The 23,323-nt window shown below is 44.6% G+C and overlaps 1 protein-coding gene across 2 annotated transcripts in view; it reads left to right on the top strand.

Moving 5' to 3' along the window:
- GLG1 (golgi glycoprotein 1) overlaps positions 1 to 16,260 on the top strand; it is a 146,964-nt gene extending 130,704 nt beyond the window's left edge. For both annotated transcript variants that reach the window (XM_065898725.1, XM_065898724.1), the window contains 10 exons: positions 463 to 580; positions 1,769 to 1,861; positions 8,389 to 8,526; positions 9,897 to 10,020; positions 10,868 to 11,010; positions 11,200 to 11,301; positions 12,258 to 12,365; positions 14,127 to 14,247; positions 14,877 to 14,983; positions 16,093 to 16,260. In XM_065898725.1, the coding sequence (XP_065754797.1) occupies positions 463 to 580; positions 1,769 to 1,861; positions 8,389 to 8,526; positions 9,897 to 10,020; positions 10,868 to 11,010; positions 11,200 to 11,301; positions 12,258 to 12,365; positions 14,127 to 14,247; positions 14,877 to 14,983; positions 16,093 to 16,260 (1,222 nt within the window). The remainder of the gene's footprint in view (positions 1 to 462; positions 581 to 1,768; positions 1,862 to 8,388; positions 8,527 to 9,896; positions 10,021 to 10,867; positions 11,011 to 11,199; positions 11,302 to 12,257; positions 12,366 to 14,126; positions 14,248 to 14,876; positions 14,984 to 16,092) is intronic.
- Positions 16,261 to 23,323: the final 7,063 nt, after the last annotated feature.

Genomic DNA, 23,323 nt, shown 5'->3' with positions numbered 1-23,323 from the left:
CATGCTGCTCTTTGCAAAGGTGCATTTCTAGAACACAGTTCCCCTCATAGAAACCAAGTTCCCGTGTTTGCTTAGATTTCTGTACTTTTCAGGAATGATTTTCTCAGTATATCAAAGACACTGTCCAGAGATAAGAGTAGAGTAGCATTCCTCTCTGGTCACATGTTTTCATCAAAACAAGTGTTAAACTGTCCTTGCACACATGTTCCCTCTCTGGCCTCCCCACCAGCCAGGAATGTTGTCAGCATTTGAGCTGTGGCCCAACTTTTATGACATATACAGACAAATTGCTGCTTTTAGCTCTCTGAAAACACAGTGAGACTTACAGGAAAGGCATTCAAAAACGCGGTAAAGGGGTTCCTGGGTTCTGGGGGGATGGTGTGGCCCCTGCCCCAGCCCAGTTCTCGGCCATCTGCCTTTGTGTGGCTCCAGCCAGTCTCAGGCCTCTTCTTTCCTTGGCAGGGTGGACGTGGTGATCTGCCTAAGCACCACCGTGCGCAACGACACTCTCCAGGAAGCCAAGGAACAGAGGGTGTCCCTGAAGTGCCGCAAGCAGCTGCGGGTGGAGGAGCTGGAGATGGTAACGCTGCAGAGCACAACCTCTGGTCCAGAAACCACAGGGCAGGGCTTAGAGAGTTAGGTGAAGGGTGAGGGCAAACTGAAAGATTTCAGCCACAAGCATGATGGTTAAGACTTGGAGCTGCGTGCTAAAATTTTACCATAGGACAGCTTCTTGTTTCCCATTTTTTCAATGTTAAAGTATTTTTTACCACACATAACTGGAAGTCTAGCTGTAAGACAGGCTGTAAGCATGTGATGTAGTCATTGCATCAATAATGTCCTCAAGGATCGAGGGTCTCTCCCTCTCCAGTTTGCTGCCTTGGACACCAGCTTCATTGTTAAGGCTGATTTCCCTCATGGCCGCACAATGGCTGCCTGCAGCACCTGGGCCACCTGTTGCAATATTCATCTCCAGCGGGAAAATAGAAACAAGAGAAAACTGCCCCCAGCCCGAAATAAAGGTCCTTCTCCTCAATTTGATTGTGTCAGTTTGAGATCTGTGCCCCATCCCCCATCAGGGGATGCACTCACTGATGAGCTTACTGATAATCAAGGGGAGGTGGATGCTGGGAAGCCACCCACAGTGTGCACTATGAGAGGACACTACTTTTCACTTTACTTTTGAGGATAAGCCTAAGCCACATAAGGCAGCTAAAAATATATTTTAATATGTTTTGTACACCAGAAACTAGTAATGGACACCAGGTATTATTAATATCCCCAAAGTTGCAGTACGAGATTTTCACATACAGAGGTAGTGATTCTGTGGTAATTATGTTTAAGTGGAACTGGCCTAAACATACTTCTATAATAGGAACTTTGGGTCCTCAGATTTGAACCTGGCTCTTTCAGTAAAATAATAATAATAATAAAAGTAGAGTCCAACATCTGTATAATGGTTTTAGCTTTCAAAGTGGTTTCCACATCATACTATCTTATTTCATCACACAGCAGTCCTGTGAAGGGGTCAGAGTAGATGGTAGCATTTCATTTTGCAAACAAAGGCCAAGGCCTTGTAGCTAGGTAGTGGCAGAACTGAAACTCAATCCTACTTCTCCGTTTACTGCAGTGACCACACTGCTGCCACTTAGCTGTGTAGAACTTATGGCCACCAGACGAGATCCAATCAACAAATAAATATATAGAACATTTGATCTCTCCAGCTTAGAGTAAGCTCACTTTTCCATGCCGGTTCCCCCTCATACAGACAGAGGACATCCGTCTGGAACCAGATCTGTATGAAGCCTGCAAGAGTGACATCAAGAACCACTGTTCCACTGTGCAATATGGCAATGCTCAGGTAACTTTTTGTTTTTATTTTTTAATTGTAAAGGTAACATGAAGGTACCTTTTTAATAATTAATTCTGTGCTGGTGAGATAGGCCCCATCACATCCTGTCCAGCCTGATCATCCCTTCTTAAGCTACGCCAGGCTGCTTTTCCCAAACAGACTGCTTTTGCTCACCTTCATTCCTCTTTGTCACCTATTCATTCTCTTCCCTCTTTCAAGTTACCTTTTCCTCCCCCACCTTGTCTGCCTAGTAAACTCCTAATTATCCTTCAAATGCCTCCTCCTCTCTATAGCTTTCCCAACACTCTGCACCTCCAAAATTAATTATTCCCTCATATGATCCCATTGCACAGAAGTTACTAACTAGAGGTCACATAAGAACCATCATGAGAGGTTTTCTTTCCCTAATTCACAGAACAGGGCCCTACCCAGAATCATCAGGAATGAAATGCAATCAAGTGGTTTTTTGTTTTTGTTTTTAATGTTCTTACATTGACTCATCTACCTCTTCTAGTTCAGGGCATTGCCAGGTACTTTAGCCTTTGAGATAATGGCTTCATTGTCTTCTAGTATCTGCTGTTGGTGATGCAAAGTCTGATGTCAGTCTGATTCTCATTTCTGTGTAGTTAATCTACTTCTGAGTTTTCTCTTTATCTTTAATGATCTGTAATTTCACTGTGATATAATTAGATATGGTTTTTGTTTTCATTATCCTGGTTAGCTCATTCAGTCTCAGAATTCATGTCTTACTTCAGTTCTAGGAAATTCTCAAACCTTTCAAATACTGCCTTCCTTTTCCTTCCTTCTGGAACTCCTGTTAGACATTTGGAGCATCTGAATCTGTCCTCCATGTCTCTCAATTTTTCTTTTATGCTTTTCATTTCTTCATCTCTCTGTACTACACTGAGGTAATTTTTCAGTTCTGTTTCCCAGCTTCATAATTTATCCTTTAGCACGTTCCATCCTGCTCTTTAGAGAGACTACCAGTTGGGTTTTATTTTTCATTTCTTTTTTTTCTCATATAGTGTATGTATTTTATTAGAGAGCATTCGCAATTCCTTCCACCCATCCCTTGTGACATTGCTATTATTCATTTTTTATGCATATGCTATGATCACCCAGTACATTGTTATTAGGCAGTTATCAGGTCAATTAAGAATAAGAAAAATAAATCTTTTTTTTCACTTTTTTCCTTCTCTAACGCTCTTCCTTGCTTTATTTAGATCCAAGGTTTTGACCTATATATTTTCCCGTCTGCCCAAAGAACTTTTTTAACATTTTTTTTACAAAGTGCATGTATGGGCAATGAATTCCCTGTTTTTGTTTGTGTGAGAAAGTCTATCTTCTCTTCATTTTTTTTTTTTTTGCTGTACACGGGCCTCTCACTGTTGTGGCCTGTCCCGTTGCGGAGCACAGGCTCCAGACGCGCAGGCTCGGCGACCATGGCTCACAGGCCTAGCCGCTCTGCGGCATGTGGGATCTTCCTGGACCAGGGCATGAACCCGTGTCCCCTGCATCGGCAGGCAGACTCTCAACCACTGCGCCACCAGGGAAGCCCCTCTTCTCTTCATTTCTGAACAGTTTTGCTGGATATAGAATTCTAGGTTGCTGGATATAGAATTCTGGGTTGCTGGATTTTTTTTTTCTTTCAATACTTTAAATATTTCGCTTCACACTGTTTTCTGCATAGTTTCTGATGAGAGGTCCACTGTAATTCTTGCATCTGTATATGAGTTTCATAGAGCTGCCAAATTACCACAAACTGGGTGCCTTAAAACAAATTTATTATTTCACAGTTCTGGAGGCCTGAAGTCTGAAATCAAGGTGTTGGCAAGACTGCTTTCTTTCCTAAGGCTCTAGGGCGGAATGCTTCCTTCCTTTTTCCATCTTCTGGTGGTTCCAGTCCTTGACTTGGGGATACATGATTCCAGTCTCTGCCTCCATCTTGTCATGACCTTCTCCTCTGTGTCTCTCCTTTGTGTATTATGTATATTTTCTTATTCTTATAAACTTATAAAGACATTTACATTAGATTTAGGGCCCATCCAGATAACTCAGGATGATCTCATTTTGAGATTCCTCACTTAATTACTTTTGCAAAGAATTTTTGTCCCAAATATTCACATTCACAACTACAGGTTTAGGACTTATACATATCTTTTGGGGAACCAAAATTCAGTCTACTAAAATCTCTTTCTCTATAGATAAGGTGTTTTTCCCCTCATATTATCATTTATTTAGGTTTTCTTATTGGTTTATATCTGCAATGATTTTTAGTTTCTGGTGTACAGTTTTTCTACATCTTTTGTCAGATTTATCCCTATGTACTTTATGTTTTCTGATGCTATTTTATCTTGTAGTTGATTTCTAATCTCACAGTGTTGTGGTCGGAAAAGATGCTTGATATGATTTCAGTTTTCTTAAATTTACTGAGGCTTGCTTTATGGCCCAGTATGTGGTCTATCCTGAAGAATGTTCCATGTGCACTTGAAAAGAATGTGCATTCTGCTCCTTTTGTATGGAATGCTCTATAAATAAAAGTTAAGTCCATCTCGTCTGATGTGTCATTTAAGGCCTATGTTTCCTTATTGATTTTCTGTCTGTCCATTGACGTTAAGTGCAGTGTTAAAGTCCCCCACTATTATTGTGTTACTGATGATTTGTTCTTTTAAGGCTGTTAGCATTTGCCTTATAGATTGAGGTACTCCTATGTTGGGTGCATATATATTTACAATTGTTATATCTTCTTGTAGTGACTCCTTGATCATCACGTAGTGTCCTTCTTTGTCTCTTGTAATAGTCTTTAAAGTCTATTTTGTCTCATATGAGTATTGCTACTCCAGCTTTCTTTTGATTTCCATTTGCATGGAGTACCATTTTCCATACCCTCACTTTCAGTCTGTTTGTGTCCCTAGATCTGAAGTGGGTCTCTTATAGATGGCATATATATGGGTCTTGTTTTTGTATCCATTCAGCCAGTCTATGTCTTTTGGTTGGAGCATTTAATCCATTTACATTTAAGGTAATTACCTATATGTATGTTCTTATTGCCATTTTGTTAATTGTTTTGGATTAGTTTTTGTAGGTCTTTTTGCTTCCCTTTCTCTTTTGTTCTCTTCTCGTGATTTGATGACTGTCTTTAGTGTTGTGTTTGGATTCCTTTTTCTTCTTTGTGTGTATATCTATTGTAGATTTTTGGTTAGTGGTTATCATGAGGTTTTGATATAGCAGTCTGTATATATACACAAGATTGTTTTAAGTTGCTGGTCTCTTTTTTTTTTTTGTGGTACGCGGGCCTCTCACTATTGTGGCCTCTCCCAATGCGGAGCACAGGCTCCAGAGGCCCAGCCGCTCCGCAGCATGTGGGATCTTCCCGGAGCGGGGCACAAACCTGTGTCCCCTGCATCGGCAGGCGGACTCTCAACCACTGCGCCACCAGGGAAGCCCTAAGTTGCTGGTCTCTTAATTTCCAATGCATTTCCAATATCCTGCATTTGTACTCTTCTCTTCTCATGACTGCTGGTTTTGATACCATATTTGTGGATGATTTCCTACCTTTACTCTATGTTTGCCTTTCCTGGTGAGCTTTCCCATTCATATTTTCCTTGTTTCTAGTTGTGGCCTTTTCTTTTCTGTCTAGAGAAGTTCCTTTAGCATTTGTTGTAAAACTGGTTTGGTGGTGAATTCTCTTAACTTTTGCTTATCCGGAAAGCTTTTGATTTCTCCATCAAATCTGAACGAGAGCCTTGTTGGGTAGAGTATTCTTGGTTGTGTGTTTTTCCTTTTCATCACTTTAAATATATCATGCCAGTCTCTTCTGGCCTGCAGAGTTTCTGCTGAAAAATCAGCTGATAACCTTATGGGAATTCCCTTGTATGTTATTTGTTGCTTTTAATATTTCCTGCTTGTCTTTAATTTTTGTCAGTTTGATTAATATGTGTCTGAGTGTGTTCCTCCTTGGGTTTATCCTGCCTGGAATTCTCTGCATTTCTTGGACTTGGGTGACTGTTTCCTTTCCCATGTTAGGGAAGTTTTCAGCTATCATCTCTTCAAATATTTTCTCAGGCCCTTTCTCTCTTCTTCTTCTGGGACCCCTATAATGCAAATGTTGTTACATTTAACATTGTCCCAGAGGTCTCTTAAACTCTCCTCACTTCTTTTCATTCTTTTTTATTTTTTTAATTCTGTTCTGCAGCAGTGATTTCCACCATTCTGTCTTCCAGCTCACTTATCTGTTCTTCTGCCTCGTTTATTCTGCTATTGATTCCTTCTGGTGTATTTTCATTCCAGTTATTATATTGTTCGTCTCTGCTTGTTTCTTCTTTATATCTTCTAGCTCTTTGTTAAACATTTCTTGTATCTCCTCAGTCTGTAACTCCATTGTTTTTCCAAGATCTTGGATCATCTTTGCTATCATTACTCTGAATGTTCTTTTCAGGTAGATTGCCTAGCTCCACGTTACTTAGTTGTTCTTCTGGGGTCTTATCTTTTTTCCTTCGTCTGGAACATATTCCTCTGCCATCTCATTTTGTCAGACTTTCTGTGTTTGTGGTCCCACTGGCTTCAGGATTGTAGTTCCTCTTGCTTCTGGCTTCTGCCTCCTGGTGGGTGAGGCTGGTCTAAGAGGCTTGTGCAGGTTTCCTGGTGAGCAGGGCCGTGTCAGTGGGGTGTGTTTAGAGGTGGCTGTGGGCTCAGGAAGACTTTAAGCAGCCTGTCTGTTGATGGGTGGGGCTGCGTTTCTGCCCCATTGGTTGTTTGGCCTGAGGTGTCCCAGCACTGGAGCCTAAGGGCTGTTGGGTGGCCACCAATGTCCTTGTCCCTGCAGTGAGCCACAGCTACTGCCACCAATGTCCTTGTCCCTGCAGTGAGCCACAGCTACCCCCTGCCTCTCTAGGAGACCCTCCAAGTCCAGCAATGAAGTCACTGCTTTTCCCCCTGGGTCCTAGTACACACAAGACCTTGTGTGAGCCCTCCAAGAGTGGAGTTTCTGTTTCCCCCAGTCCTGTGGCGTTCCTGGAATCAAGCCCTGCTGGCCTTCAAAGCCAAATGCTCTGCGTGCTCCTCCTCCTGATGCCAGACCCCCAGTCTGGGGAGCCTGAGGTGGGGCTCAGAACTCTCACTCCTATGGGAGAACCTCTGCGATACACTTACTTTCCAGTTTGTGGGTCGCCCACCCAGTGGGTATAGGATTTGATTGTATCATTAATGCGCCCCTCCTACCATCTCACTGTGGCCTGTCTTTTTGGTAGGTTCCAGTCTTTTTTGATGGTTGTTCAGCAGTTAGTTGTGATTTTGGTGTTTTTGCGAGTGGAGGTGAGCTCAGGTCCTACTACTCCACCGTCTTGTCCCCTTCACTTATTTTTCATTTGTAACATCTCTAATTGGTTCTTCTCATAACTACCTGTTCTTGATTCTTATTTACTGTTTTCTTCTCTGTTGTTCTGAAGATATTCAATATACGTTTGATTGCTCTGTTGCCTTTCCCCCTCAGTTCTGAGGCCTTGATTTATTTTGTTTATCATCTTTCTTACAGTATTAGTGTCCCTTAACTGCAGTTGACCCTTGAACAGCATGGGGTTAGGAGTGCTGCACGTCCACATAGTTAAAAACCTGTGTATAGTGTCAGCCCTCCATATATGTTGGGCCCTCCCTATCTAAGTTCCACATCCACAGATTCAACCAGTCACAGATCATGTAGTACTGTAGTGTTTACTATTGAAAAAATTCTCATATAAGTGGACCTGCGTAGTTCAAACCCTTGTCATTGAAGGGTCAACTGTATTTGGTGATTCTTGGTTGTGCCTTGAGGATTTCATAGAAGTCTCATGACTACATGCTACAGCCCTAGCTACTGCAGCTTCCCATCTGCTTTCTTTCTTTATCTTTTTTTTATAGTAGCTAAAAGTTTGTTGTAGGGAAGGGGAGGTTTTAGGATACACCTAATTCACTCTCTTAAAATCTATCCCATGGCACTTTATTCTTTTATGTTAAGTCACTCATCTTTTTTATTGTAGTTGTTTGTTTATATAACTTTGCCCTGTGAGACTGTATAGTCTTCAAAGGTAAGGATTGAGTCTCATTCATAGCTGGCATCTAATGCTCTGTTCTCTTGTGGTAAATGGTGAGTTGAACTGAACTTCCTGGCTTGTGCCTGCTGTCGAGTCAGGGTTATTGCTCCAGGGAAAGGCAGAGAGCCTGATGTATGCTCCAAAAGGGATCTTGACAAGGAATAGCCCTGGAAGGAAGAAGAAACCAGGAATCTTGAGAGGGTTTCCTTCCCCTTAGACTCCAGTACAACCTGCTCTTTATCCATAATTTTTATACATTTGGTTTGCTATTAGCCCTGGGGTTGTAAATCTATAAATATAATTCTCCTTTGTGAGGAAATCCTGATTCCTATTACCTAGGAATTAGAAATGAAAGGTACCTGTATAGAAAAGTGAGGAACGTACTAAGAACTTAATGCTTCAGTCAGAGAACATGGATTATCAATACCTGATCCACCTCTTAACTTGCCCGTAACTGTTATGCCCTAGATTATTGAATGTCTGAAAGAAAACAAGAAGCAGCTGAGCACCCGTTGCCACCAGAAAGTCTTTAAGCTGCAGGAGACAGAGATGATGGACCCAGAACTAGACTATACACTCATGAGAGTCTGCAAGCAGATGATAAAGGTAAGGGACCCAAAACCAAGGGTTGAGCACAGGGTAAGTCAACGTAACAAAAACACAAACTTCTTTAAATTTCAGAGAAAATTCATATAATCTCTCAATGTCAACCTGCTTTATATAGCTACGGCTGTGGTTCTCGAAGTCTGGTCCCTAGACCTGCAGCGTCAGCACCACCTGGGAACTTACAAAGTCTCAGGCCCCACCCAGATCTCTGAGTCAAGCTCTGGGAGTGGCGCCCTCTGTTTTCACAAGCCCCCGGGGGTTCCAATGAAGCTAAAGTTTCAGAACCACTAAGCTAAGGTAGCTAACCTCACTTTGACCTCAGGAAGAAGTAAATAGATGTCCATTAAATATGTGATTGGTTTTGAGCGCGGTTGGTGGTAGGTATACTGAGGAAGCCACCATCAAATGTCCTGATCATCCATCTATCACCATCAAAGGCTTTTTTTGTTCTACAGGTTGTTTTGCTTCATTTACTTCTCCAATAAATGCCCCCTGCAGCAGGGCTGACTGGAGAACCTGGATGTCAGTTCCTTTATTTGTCCACACGTACAGAGAGATTAAACTTAAAGTGCTAACCCCTTATTTCAGCTTCCCTTTAAAATAAAATGATACTCCTCATCCTATCAATAAACTCCAAAGAGAACTGTGAAAGTTAGAAGTCTCTTTAGCTGGGTCTGGAAGAGTTGAGTCCTCTGTAAAAGTGGAAATGTCAGGCTCTGACTTGAGGGAGGTTTGTAAGATTTTGATGACTTCTATAAAAATCAGTCAGCAATCCATGTCCCCATATTAAGATAACAGTGGACTATAATTAATAGACTGTGGACTAGCAGATAGAGATGGAGTTTATCACTAGTCCAAAATGAATCTCTGACTTCAAGGACACTAACAAGTGTACAGGGGCTGGCTCTGCAGGATTTGGTAGGATTATAGCCCCTCTGGTTAAAGGGGTGAGCCAGATAGGTCCTTCCCCCACATCCCTGTTCACACTGGTTGCTGGGTAATTCCTAAATTTCCCATTGGGATTGGGTAGATGTGGCTTGAGGGCTACGTGGTCACCTGGTACAATGTTACGTTCATGCATAAACAGTATGTAAGCTTATGAGAGGCCGTGTAATGTAGCATAGCCATGTAAGTCGGGAATGCATCCTATCCAAAATAGGAAACAGGTAGTAGAAAGAAATGTGAGAAATATAGTAGAGAATAGATAAAGGGGAACTTGAGGCTGGGTGATTATTCAGGCTTACCATTTCTCGTCCCAAGTGATGCCTTTAGGTTCTGTCACAAGCTCCCCAAAAGATGTAAGAGTGATAAATATGGTGTTAATTGCCATATTTGGGTAACTACTTCTATAAAACTTTGTTTCTCTGCAGAGATTCTGTCCAGAAGCGGATTCCAAAACGATGTTGCAATGCTTGAAGCAAAATAAGAACAGTGAACTGATGGATCCCAAATGCAAACAGATGATAACCAAGCGCCAGATCACCCAGAACACTGGTAACATTTTGGCGTGGCTTTCCTGGTCCTGCTGGGTATGGCTTGAAAGGAATTGAGTGGGCATATACTTGCCTAATTAAACTAAAGGTGCTTTGTTGCTCCTGAATGTTAAGGAAAGAGTCTGGATGTGATGAGCAAAGTGACGTACTTCTTCCTTGAAGGGCTTCTAGAAGAACAGAATGAAAGTCATGGGGAAGAGGAGGCTGAAAACATAGGAAACTTGCCTTTGAAGGGTGTACAAAACGAATTAGGGGTAAAATTCGTTGAAAAGTCTAGAAATTTAGTAAAACTTCACGCATGTGGCAGGAGAATATATGGGTAATCTGTTTTAGAACAGAGAAATTTAAGCTCTGAGTTGCAAGACCTTGTAACTTAGTGGTCAAGTTGAGTTGGATATTCTGTTCTCAGAATTTTCAAAAATATGTATCATAGGGAAGGTTGCTGATGTCTGCTAGCTTTTTGTGAGGACTGCTTAGAATGTTGGCCCCAATAGATCCTGCAGAGCTGCTGCAGAGTACATTTCCTGGGGGTCTCCACGTCTGCTCTTCCACCACAGTATATTGTTGATTTAAAACAGTGTGTTGGGGGAGTTCCCTGGTGGCCTAGTTAGGATTCTGGGCTTTCACTGCCATGGCCCAGGTTCAATCCCACAAGCCGCAGGACATGGCCAAAAATAAAATAAAATAGAACAGTGTAGTGAGAGCTCAGTAAACATTTACCGCATAAACAAATCAGTGGTTTATTAGTGGTCGTTGACATAATATGCCCCCTTTGGATACGTGGATCTCAAAACATTTGTGAATCCTGGTGGAGTGTTTTATCATGTGCTTATTACTTTCTGCTCTAGATTACCGCTTAAACCCTGTGCTAAGGAAAGCCTGTAAAGCTGACATTCCTAAATTCTGTCATGGTATCCTGACTAAGGCCAAGGATGATTCGGAGTTAGAAGGTCAAGTCATCTCTTGCCTCAAGTTGAGATATGCTGACCAGGTAAACTGCCCTGGGCTTTCCACAGAGGTGTACTTATGGAACCTCCACTAGTCCTGGCAGTTTTTTCTTTGGAGGTCCATAGCTTGCTGCTACTTTCCCCAAGACCTTTTTGCACACCTTCCCCAAGCCAGGGCCCAGATAAAAAGCTGACGTGTTCTAGGCTAACATACTCTCCCTTGTCACATGTAGCGCCTCTCTTCAGACTGTGAAGACCAGATCCGGATTATTATCCAGGAGTCTGCTCTAGATTACCGACTCGATCCTCAGCTCCAGCTACACTGCTCGGATGAGGTAGGATTTGGGGACAAAACTGGTTGTAAACAGAGCTGGTCAGAGAAGTTTTTACTGGAGAAAAGTTCTTTACTCTGTTTCCCTTCAGCCCTGAATCCAGGGCTCTTCTAGGCTCTCCACTGTCTGAGTTCCTGGTTCTGTGTAACACTGAATTTGGTTTGTCCTTAGTCCCATCACTATTCAGTTTTGATTCCATATTTCTCTATTGAACAGCGTTTTTTTTTTTATTATATCTGTCTACATCTAGTTTGTTCTTCCCTCTCCTTATTCTGATGTTCAACGCAGAATACTCCCAACACTTGCCAGAAGGATAAAAGTGCTCCTGTAATGCCTCTAACGAAGTGCCAGTTCTTGGATATTACTTGACTTTCTAGCTAGAAAAGGTCATGTAGTGAACCTTGTTCAACATATGTCCATTTTATGGGAACATAGCTAAAGATATTTCAAAAAAGCTTACTCACAAAGCTGTCCAAAGAAGGATAAATTTTTAACTGTGCTGCAGGCTATGTGTCAGGACCCCTTTGTGTGTGTGTGTGTGTGTGTGTGTGTGTGTGTGTGTGTGTGTGTGTTTCCAAGTTGTGTAGCTGGGTTGACTCTGAACCTCTGTCAATGTCAAGCATTTGCTTTTAGGATTTTACTTGGCTATATGACCTTCCTCTTGAGGAATCAGAGAGTAGCCTTCTTTGTGATCAGCCCTGGGACAGTCTGACTCAGGTCTTGGGGTTGACAGCATGAAGATACATGTATTGACTGTTTTTCAATACTGTGCCAGTCCTTGTGAAGGAGAACGGAGCCTGGCATCCCATATGGGAGGGAGGGGAGTGAAATCCACCAGGAATCCATTTGAGAAGAGCCCCGGGCACATGTGTGGGAGGATCTCCAATCGACATGCTTCAGAGACCAAGGTGTCTCGTGAGAGTAGGGGTTCCCTTGTTTTTTGTGTGTGTCCTGAACAGATTGCCAGTCTATGTGCCGAAGAAGCAGCAGCCCAGGAGCAGACAGGTCAAGTAGAGGAGTGCCTCAAAGTGAACCTGCTCAAAATCAAAACAGAAATGTGTAAAAAGGTAACTACCATCAGTCACCATTTTCTCTCACTTGCTTTTCTCTGCTCTTCTTCCTCTTAAAGCTATAGTCTGTACATCTTACTGATCAAATCTAAACCTTCCTTCCCAGAATTCTATCATGTTCCCTCTTACCAAACTAATTTGCCTTTTGACCGTTAATTGTCTGTAACTTAAATAGTCTTTCACATGTACTAATTACTCGAGAATATGTCTCATCCCCATGACTAGACCATTGTTTAAGGTTATTGTTTAAGTGCTATGCCAAAGTAAAATGTCAATTCCAATATATCAGTAAGCGTACTGCATTTGTAAAAGTCAATGAAACTACAAATTCAGTTCATTTCAGAAACATCACATAAAAACAAATTTATCAAAATATGATAGCTGGACTTCTCTGGTGAGGCAGTGGTTAAGAATCCTCCTGCCAGTGCAGGGGACACAGGTTCGAGCCCTGGTCTGGGAAGATCCCACATGCTGTGGAGCAACTAAGCCTGTGTGCCACAACTACTGAGCCTGCGCTCTAGAGCCTGTGAGCCACAACTACTGAGCCTGCCCTCTAGAGCCCACAAGCCACAACTGCTGAACCTGTGTGCCACAACTACTGAAGCCCACGCGCCTAGAGCCCATGCTCTACAACGAGAGAAGCCACCACAATGAGAGGCCCACACACCGCAACAAAGAGTAGCCCCCACTCACCACAACTAGAGAAAGCCCACGTGCGGCAACAAAGACCCAACGCAGCCAAAAATAAATTAATTAATTAAAAAAAAAGATAGCTAAACATGCATTATCTTACAAAATTTAAAGTGAAATAATGTATTTGATCTTTTTTAAAAAACTTAATCTCTTTTTGGAAAAGTGTTTCAATGATATTACTGAGTCACTGTGAATATTGTGTGCAGATATTTTCATCTGCTAAAAATGTTTCTAATTCCACATGGTCTGAGGAGTGGCAGAAGTTGGCTAAAGGCTAAATCCAGATATTTTCCTTTGAATACTTTTTCATCAAATTATCCCATTTAACTTCAAGGAGGACTTTTTGAACAACATTTCAGGTTTTTTTTTGTTTTTGTTTGTTTGTTTTATTGTTTTACAGTCTGTGAAGCACAAAGTAATTTTTACTTAAGAAAGCAATTTTTGACTGTTTTTACCTGCTATAATTTCGTCATGTATAAATGGAGAGTCTGCAGAGTTGATTTCAGTTCTATCATGTTTATATTCCTGTTGTTCAGAACATCTTTAAGCTCAAATAAGAATTATTCTTGCAGTAGAAGTTATGCTCTGTCAGTTCTTTCTTTCCTTTTGAGGATAATAGAAGTAAAATGAAACATTTTGCAAATGCACCTTTCTGTTTGGGAATTTTAATATAGCTTATTACTCTGATTTTCAATTTTCACATTTTCAGACATATAAAGTAACAAAATAACTGCATTAAATCAATATAAACACTAACACTTAGTATTTAATAATATAGCATACCAGAGTGCCCAAAACCCAATTCTGATCTTAAACTTGCCTCGCTTTGCTTATTAGCAAACAGCTCTGCATATACTAGGTCCCCAAATTGTATTTACTGAATTAAATTGGATGCTAACCGTCTGCGTTCTTTGCATCATCACCACATTGCCACGTATCTCAGAGTAGCCTCTATTGGCTTAATCGTCCCTCCTTGACTTTTTTGTTTGTATGTAAAGTATTTACAGACAACAGATCTGATGTATTTCCTCTATAAAAGCTCTCTCTATGATCTTCCCTTCTTAGGAAGTGTTAAACATGCTGAAGGAAAGCAAAGCAGACATCTTTGTGGACCCAGTTCTTCATACAGCTTGTGCCCTGGACATTAAACACCACTGTGCAGCCATCACCCCCGGCCGAGGGCGTCGTAAGTCACGGTGTTCACTCTGACCCTGTCTGAACTATCTTGGGAGGAGCAAAGACTCCCTCTGAGACATCAGTTCCAGCTACTCTGTTCTGTAGCTGCAGCTCAACCGTAGACAGCATCCACTGGGGGCCTGGTTGATGCCTTTGTGGCAAAGTGAGTTTAGGAGTAATCCTGCTGCAGGTTTGAACTGATAGAGCCATGACCCGAGGTAAAGATTTGATGATAAGAGGAAGTTGAGTTATTTATCAGGGAGACAAAAGTTAAGCTATCATCATGGCCCTCTTCCCTGCCTTGTCCAACCTTGAACAGCTTCATCAGCTTCCCCGGTGGCCACAGTGGGCTCAGCAGACAGGTTCTGTGTGAGGCGGAACCTGGGCAGGTATATGGTTGTTTCTGAGCCATGTGTGTCCAATGAATAAAATGAGAGAGGTTTTAAGAGAGACTCTGGACAGCCAACCTTAAATATTCTTCTCCATGGTAGATCTTGGGTTAAGTGTCCTTGAAGGGATTTAACTTTGTATAGCCTCCAGATCTGAATTCTCTGGTGCTTAGGTACCCTTCTCCCCATCCTTACCGAAATTTCTGTTCTGTACAGCTTCAGACGCTTCTTATCCCTTTCCGTTGCACAGAAATGTCCTGCCTTATGGAGGCCCTGGAGGATAAGCGGGTGAGGTTACAACCTGAGTGCAAAAAACGCCTCAATGACCGGATTGAAATGTGGAGTTACGCAGCAAAGGTAATGACCACGAGAATCACCTGATGTGGCGTCTCCTCTGTCAGTTTCCCAGGTCTCTTTGAGATACTTCACTGGCCTCCTTGTCCTTGTTGTGAGACTGGCAGTAGGTTTATTTGAAAAAATCTCTCAGTGCACCATAAGACGCCTGGGCTCTGTGAGCCTGGAGCCATCATCTCCAGATAGCACAGCAGAGACATTAATTAGTCCCTTCTTTCGTCACTGGTTTCCGCCTTTGAGCTGCCAAGCGTTGCTTCCCAGTGACTCCGCTGCTAGTTTTTTGTTGGCAGATGTTGGTGCTTAAATCAGATTAATCTGGAGCCTCCTTGCTCTGTGCTGAGTACATGGAGGAGCATAGAAGCAGCCCAGACCTCTCTGGGCTGGACCCTTTTCAGCACCCAGGCTAAGTTGAGACTCAACAGAACAGGTCCATGTGCACCTGGGGAGCCTTTTGGTCCTGATTCTGCTATAGTAGCCTACCATAGAGGTCCACTGGAGAAAGCACTGAGGAGAACTGAGGACTCTGAGTGTCCACGACTGGGGGAGTGATTAAGTATATTCAGTCAGCATAAGTCATGTTTGCAAGTTGTTTTTGGTGGGGGGGATGCTGATGGTATGATGGTGAGTGAAAACAAGTCACGACAGAGAATCAGCACCCGACAGAATCTCAGCTTTTCTCTTTGTTTTTAAAAAGACAGCAACATGAAGAAAATAAATCAAAATATGTAAGAACCTGTGACCTTGTGCAAGTCACTTGACCACTTCCCACCCCTTGGGCCTCCGGGTCTTCATCTGTAATGTGGGAGTAGTAAAATGTACGTCCCAGGACTAATGTGAGGACTAAACGATTGAAACACGCTGAGCCCTTTGCCAGCACACCATCGGGTCCTCAGTGTGTGAGCTGTTACTGCGTGGGCGGCAGTGATCACTGTGATGAATTGTACGATCGGGAAAAACAGTTGTAGCTCGGTGTTTGATTTTCTTGCCCGTTGCCCTCCTCTCTCCCCAAAAGAAATGACCTAAGTTACAGTAGCAGTCCAGGGGGGCAAGTTAGAGCAAGCGTTGTCCCAGCCCACTTCTCTCCGAGGATGATGCCCCTGTGTGTTTTCCAGGTGGCCCCAGCGGATGGCTTCTCTGACCTCGCCATGCAGGTGATGACATCCCCTTCAAAGAACTACATTCTCTCTGTGATCAGTGGGAGCATCTGCATACTGTTCCTGATTGGCCTGATGTGTGGACGTATCACCAAACGAGTGACACGAGAGCTCAAGGACAGGTAGAGCCACCTTGAGCACCAGAGGAACTACCTGTCCAGTGCCCAGTTTGTACAGCCCTCCTGTATAGCGTACCCACTCACCTCGTCCTTCTGCGAGGTGACACCAACACCCATGTTAGAGCAGCAGCAGGTATCCACCGCATTGTCCCGTCTCAGACTTCACCCATGTCCACGGTATCCTCCTCCTCGACCATTTGTGCAGCAGCTGGCCGCTTTGGGTATTGCCTTTGTTGGCAAACCCGGGTTTACCTGCCCATAGACAAGTCTCTCATACCGATGGAACTACCAACTCACCTGACCTGCAACTCAAATGATTTTTTTTTTTTTAAAAACACCAAAAAAAAAAAAAAAAAGAAAAAGAAATTTTTAAAGAAAAAAATGTATATATAGTAACACATCTCCTCCAGGCTTGATTTGAGCAATGGGGTTATTTCTTCTGTGTGACAGTGTAAAATGAAGGCAGGACTTTAGAGGGGAAACACACCACCCAATATGCTATAACTGGGATGTCTTGCTTACTTCTCAGCAGCACCTTTGGCCCACGTCAGGGCCATGGACTTCACCGAGTAGTGGGAAACGACTAACCAGCCCGCTTTGGGTCTTGTTTTCTTCTGCTGAAACAGTGATGCCTTCCAGTTCCTACCCTAGTAGAGCCACTGCTGGTCAGGACCCCACAGCCGTGGGTGTTTGTGTGATCTCCTCAGCTCAGTGGAGTAGAGTATGAGCTTCCCTAGGCCGAGGGCAGGTGGGTTGGAGAGGGGATCAGAAGTGTGTGTAGCTGATCAGTCCACTGATCTGCATGGAGAGGCTGGACCCTGAGGCCCAAGGCAGAGCGCCCCAGTGACCTTCCTCCTCCAGGGCAGTGCAGGACTCAAGCCGCGTTCGGATTGATCCTGCTGGGGTGGCAGTTCCTCCAGAAGCCCTCCGCTTCACCGGGAGGCCGTGACTCTGGGGACCGGGGCTCAGGGCAGGAAGGAGGAGTGGGGGATTGTTTGACTTTGCTTTACTTCCCAGGTGAGACAATGGCTTATAAAGACTTAGCCTGGTCTCAGGGTGTGACTGGCAGTCCAACCTGACCTTTCTGCAGGTTCAAGGCCACCTTCCCAGACAAGCTCCTTTAGGCCTCTGCGTGGAGAGGGTGTGGAAAATTACTACATTAAAAGATGGAGGCGTTCCTCCGTTTTTTCTTTCTGTCCGTTTGCTGCATACACCCACTACAGTCGGCACTGGCTCAGTGTGCTTCGATGATTCATCAGTGTTTCCTGAATCTGAGCTTTATGGAAGCAATATTCCTGACCATCCCTCGTCCCTCCAGTGTAGAGATGACAGGCTTGGAGTATAAAGAGGGAGGAGTGCAGGCATCACAGTTCAACCTGGTGCACCTGGACTTGAGCTTGGGGCATGGAATCCAGTGGCTGCACAAGAGGGCGGCGTGTACAGTAGAAGATATATTTATATAATATATATTTTATTAACCTGTTAGACTCCACAAAGTATTATAAATCACGTGCCTAAAACTGTCCACGTAGACCATGCTCCATCCCTTGCCCTGTGCCTCTTTGCCGCTGTGCACACGTGCTGAGGGACCTCCCCACATCTGTCTTCCCTGGAATGTGTTCAGTACAAAGTGGGTCAGTTTGTGGCTCGGTTGATCCAAATGACTCCTTGTCTAACCTGACTGACATATATTTGAATACTGTGGTTTTCTTCTTTTTCTTTCTTTTTCCTTTTTACTACCCTTCCTGGAGGCAGTGGGTTCTAGAAGCTGCATATCCCCCCTGCCTAGGGTACTCCAAGTCATGAAGGGGAGCTTCCAAGCTGCTTGGTCCCCCAAGTCCTGCTCTTAGGGTCTTCCTGATTCTTAGCAACTGTCCTGGGGTTCTTCAGCCTCATAAAACTTGAAACTCTTGGAGTCCGAGCAGCGCCCCCTCCTACCACCACTTTTGGACTGAACTGAGCTGATCTAGATAGTCCACCTCCAGGGGCTCCCCCCTGGGTGGTGGGGTCTGGGATCGAGGACCGGGGATATATCTGTACACAGGCCCCCACTGACGTGTCTGATGTGGTTTACAGGATAGAATGACTGTTCCCTGTTTGATGAGCGTGGGAGTACCATTCTCCATCTCTGCAGTCTCCCTCCCAGTGTATGTAAAACATCTCCATAGTTTAATGTGTCTAGATACTTTTGTTCTTTCTGAACTGAGAGATGATCTCAGTTGTCTGCAGCAGATCTGGAAGTTTGAAAAGGAGTTTGATTCTTGAAACATTTGTCATCTTTAGGAATGATCCGGACAGATAGAAGGGATAACTCGGCCGGTATCTTTGATTGCTCGTTGTCAGAAAACATTTCACCATCCGACTTGGAATAGTTTCAGTGACTGGTCTTTAGAATAGTTTCATATGACTGAGCAGTTTCCTGCATCCAAGGGGCCCAGCACCATCTGAAACTACAGCCCAGCTATATCCATTTCTGTACCTCATTGGTGTAACAAAACAGGTTCTGGGACACCTCTGGTTACTGGGCTCATAGGTCACTCTTGGGTAAATCGGCTAGTCAAGAATTAGTCAAGAAGAAACCATGGCCCTAGTGGAGCTGATGACAGACCTGTGTCTTTTTTCTCTTCTGATGTCTAGCCCATGAACAATAACATAAGCAGCAGGTAGGGTTTTTGTCCAAGGCCAAGTTTCCAAGCACTTGCTGAAGATTACAGTAGCCAGAGAACTCATCAGGCCTTGTCAGCTCACACCAGTGTCTCAGAGACTCAGACTTGGTGTCTCTACAACACCCCAGAGGTGCCAGGAGGTCAGTCTCTGGGCTGGAGGCCCTGCAGTGCAGGAGATCAGAAATCTGAGCAGAACGTCAAGAACAAGGCTGTCTTCTCCCTGCATCGGAGTTTCTCACACAGAAGGGTGGCTGTGGGAGTGAGACCTTGACCCTGGTGCATCCCTGGCCTTTCTCTGCTATTGTTGCTGTCCCAAGAGAAGTCTGCTAGCAAGATGCTCTGAGGTGGGAGCCATCGCTCGGGCTTGGGTTCACTCCAGCAGGAAAGCCTTCCTTCTTAGCGTTCCCTAAAATTCTGGTACCACTACCAGGCCCAGTGCTATGGATCCCATCAGCTTGTTCTGAGCCAGTGCATCCTTAGAAGCGAGGGGAATTCTAATACTGAGTGAGCAGGTGTTGACTTGTATTCATTGCAGGCCTTTAACTGTCTCACATCCTGCACGTATTCTTCTTGGGGACACTGGAAAGGAGGGAGATTCTGCTTTCCTAGGTGTGACAGGAAATTACCATCAGATTTCATTTCTTCCTGTTTCCTGAGGTCAAGTAACAAGAGAAGCCAGTAGTAAAGAGTCGTAGGATCGTTTACGTTTTATCAGACAGAGTGCTGACCTCCCTCCACCTTCCCAAAGGAAGATTCACTCTCCTATATGAGCCTGACTTCTGTGCCACCTCCAGGCTTGTAGTACCACTTCTATCCTAAAGAACCCCACTAGTGTGAGTCACCCAGAGAGGGGTAGGTTGCTTTGTGGGACCTCCTTACCTGGTCTCAAGTTCCTCTGAGAAAAGGCCTCCCCATCCCATTTCTTCCCCTCCCCCACCAAAAAGTAAACGTTTTCTGCATATAACTTACTCCAAGCAAGTAGATACAGAGAAGGAACCTGGAGTAGGGACCCTTAGAAGCCAGCCAACACAGCCTGACACATTCAAACTAAATTTGGGCCGTAGAACAAAAAGAAGAATATGGCTTTTTGGATCATGTGCATTTTGGTATGTTTACTTACATTTCTGATTCTTAGGAAATTTGAAAAACCTCGAAGACTCCTTTTATTTATTCTCACCATTTGGACAGCACCTAAGTAATTTTATAAAATGCAGCATTCCAGTGCCCTGAGTTTCCCCCAGGCCTTTAGGGATACTCCACTCCTAAGTCCCCTCTTCCGCACTGGTCTTCAATTCCCAAAGGGCCTGGGGCCAGAGCTGATGTTCTGGTCTCCGTCTCTCTCTCTCACGTGTCTTGGTTGGTCATCTCTCCCACTACACTCCTCTTGGTCCTCCTCTCCCGTAGGACCAGGGTCACATGTCAGGGCAATCAAATTTGAAGCCGAATCCCCCTTCCTGCCCAGACCCCAGACAAAAGATCAGTCATTAGCAAACCAAGACTGACTCTTCAGAGTGACAGGTTCATCCAGGCCATCTAGTGAGATCACTGTGGAGACCCAGGGACTGTTTGTCTTCTGGAGCACAAAGGTGGGACTGTCTGCTCGGGCTGGTAGTGACAGGATCCTGATGGTGGCTTCCTCTCCTTCTCCCTTCCCAAGAGCTGCCACAACGCACAGGTAGGGGTGTTGGCATACATGCAGTGGAGGAATCTCCTTGGGCAAGGAGAAAATTCAGATAGTGCCTCTATATTCTGTTTCGCCTTCCCCCCAACGTAGAATTGACAGCTGGACCCCAGAGCCCAGCAGGCCCTGTACCACACACGCTAGATGGTTTGAACAGGTCCCCTGTCAGACTGAGGGGCACTAGAGTGAGTGACCGACGGGAGGGGCTGGCAGCCCGAGGCTTCCTGAGCGGCTTCTCCCAACACCATGTTCCCAGGTCAATCGAAGCAGGAAAACAGACTGTACAGCAAATGCTGTGTGAGATCTTAGGCCTTTAACTTTTTTTTTTAAGAAGGAAAAAAAGAAAAGTAAAACTAACAAGCCTCTTTTGTAAATGGTTTTCCTTTCTATGTATAAAATCCTGGAAGTTTCTTGTTTTTACATGTTCATGCTGTGTAATTTTGAGATGTTACTGAGATTCTGAACATAATGTGCATTTTTTTCTGTACAGATGAAATGGGAGAATTTAATAAAGAGTTTGCAGGTTTTTACTTGTTAAATTTTCTCTGTGGTGACTGGGAGGACTCTCCTCCAGCCACATGCTCTGCTGGAAGAAGTCTCCGGAGCTGTGAGTACTGACTGTAAGCTTGCCACTGACGCTCAGGAACTTACTGTTAGAATGTCCGTGTTCTTGGCTAATTAGGTCAAACAGAGTAGGACCATAGGCCTTTACAGGAGAGCTGGAAGCCAGATCTGGGGTTTTCTGACTCTCAAGCTCATGTGTCCAGACTTGTTCATTCTACTGATGTGTTTAAGCCATGTGATGAGGCTCCTTCCTGGAGGGGACACATACCTGGAACTTCTCCTTACAGCTGTGACACATCGATGGCACCTGGTCTCTGATGGCCTCCTTCCCATTCAGGCCCAGACCTAGGCCACATTTATATTCTGAGCCCTGCTATGTCTGCGTTTAGTCAGTGCTTGCCTCCCCCTTCCAGCAACCCACCCCTGAGGTCAGTGACCTCATGACACCCTTCCCGAACCTTGTCTTCTACCTCCTCTACTCTCAGCAAAGCCAATGTGCATCCGGCTGTTAAAAAGTAACAGCTTAAGGAACTGCATAGTAGCAAGGATTTCTTTAAGTAGTAATGGCTGTACTAATATTCAAGTAATGAAATGGGATGTTCAGTGAGAAAGGAGGGATAACCTGGAACCCAGGGTTTCTTCTCAGAACTCCTCAAATCCATTTTCAGCAACTGTCACTTAGGAGATAGTAGGCCTATGTGTACAGTGGACATGGGAGAAGGTGAAGAGTAGAAGAAGAAAGGAGGGAGCGGTTGAGGGGCATTTTGAGTCCCAATGTGAATATTCCTTTATCTAGGAGGCTCAGGGCAGCCGTCAGCCCTGAATGCATGCCCTGGAGAGGCTACCCTGCTTTGGTGTAAGTGTAGGACATGAGCTGCGGGTTCAGGCTCCTCGTCACCTGTATCTCTACAAGGGAGAAGTGGTCCCCCGGCCAAGCTGCCCTCAGCCCCCCGAGGGGACACCGCAGCAGTGAATGGCTCACCTGTTGCCTGGCTGACACCTTAGCAGTCTCTGAATGAATTGCCCCACTCCCAAATTCTGTGTGTGATTTTTCTGGTAAAAGATCCTTGGCCAACTTCAATCCTCAGAGGCGTTTGGCCTCTGTTTTCCAAAGGGACTAAGAACAAAAGAGTTTTAGCCGAAAAGGGGAGAAGCTTAGACTGTCCAAGTCTCTCACTTAGATGAAAAAGTGAGGTGCAGGAACTTCCCTGATGGTGCAGTGGTTAAGAATCTGCCTGCCAATGCAGGGAACTACGGGTTCGAGCCCTGGTCCAGGAAGATCCCACATGCCGCGGAGCAACTAAGCCCGTGCACCACAACTACTGGGCCTGTGCCCTAGAGCCCATGAGCCACAACTACTGAGCTCATGTGCTGCAACTACTGAAGCCCATGGTCCTAGAGCCCATGCTCCGCAACAAGAGAAGCCACCGCAATGAGAGAAGCCTGTGCACCACAACGAAGAGTAGCCCCAGCTCACTGCAACTAGAGAAAACCTGCGCGCAGCAATGAAGACCCAAGGCAGCCAAAAATAAAAAAAAAAAAGGGCTTCCCTGGTGGCTCAGTGGTTGAGAGTCTGCCTGCCGATGCAGGGGACACGGGTTTGTACCCCTGTCCGGGAAGATCCCACATGCCGCAGAGCGGCTGGACCCATGAGCCATGGCCGCTGAGCCTGCGCGTCCGGAGCCTGTGCTCCACAATGGGAGAGGAGGCCACAACAGTGAGAGGCCCGCGTACCGCAAAAAAAAAAAGAAAAAGTGAGGTGCAGAGGCGGGGAGGGACTTGTTTTCACATACAGCTGATTAGCTGCAAAACGAGAGTGTTTGCCCTTGCCATATGCTTTTTCTCTGACTAGCCAGATTGGCTTTGGGACCTGTGTGACCAAACTGAAACTCCAGCCCTCATCCAGCTCTGGGCAGAGGCTACTGACCTGACCCCAGAGCCTGCAGACCCTGGACAAGGCCTCCCTTGGGAGCTCTTGACCTTGGTCCTGGGTTCCCACCTCCCCTGCTAAAAACAATAACCCTCAGCACAGCAGTGTCTTCTCAAATTACTTGTTATCTACAGAGAGAAAATAGTAATTTACAGTGGAGAAAACACAGCTAAACCATGTGATCCACGTTAACATCAAGAGGAGCAGAATGAACAGACATCACGTGCCT

This window comes from Phocoena phocoena, chromosome 20 (genome assembly GCF_963924675.1).
Source record: "Phocoena phocoena chromosome 20, mPhoPho1.1, whole genome shotgun sequence".
In the NCBI taxonomy this organism is placed as follows: Eukaryota; Metazoa; Chordata; class Mammalia; order Artiodactyla; family Phocoenidae; genus Phocoena; species Phocoena phocoena.
Note: the sequence above shows the minus strand (reverse complement) of the source record. Positions and strands in the feature narration are given on the sequence as shown.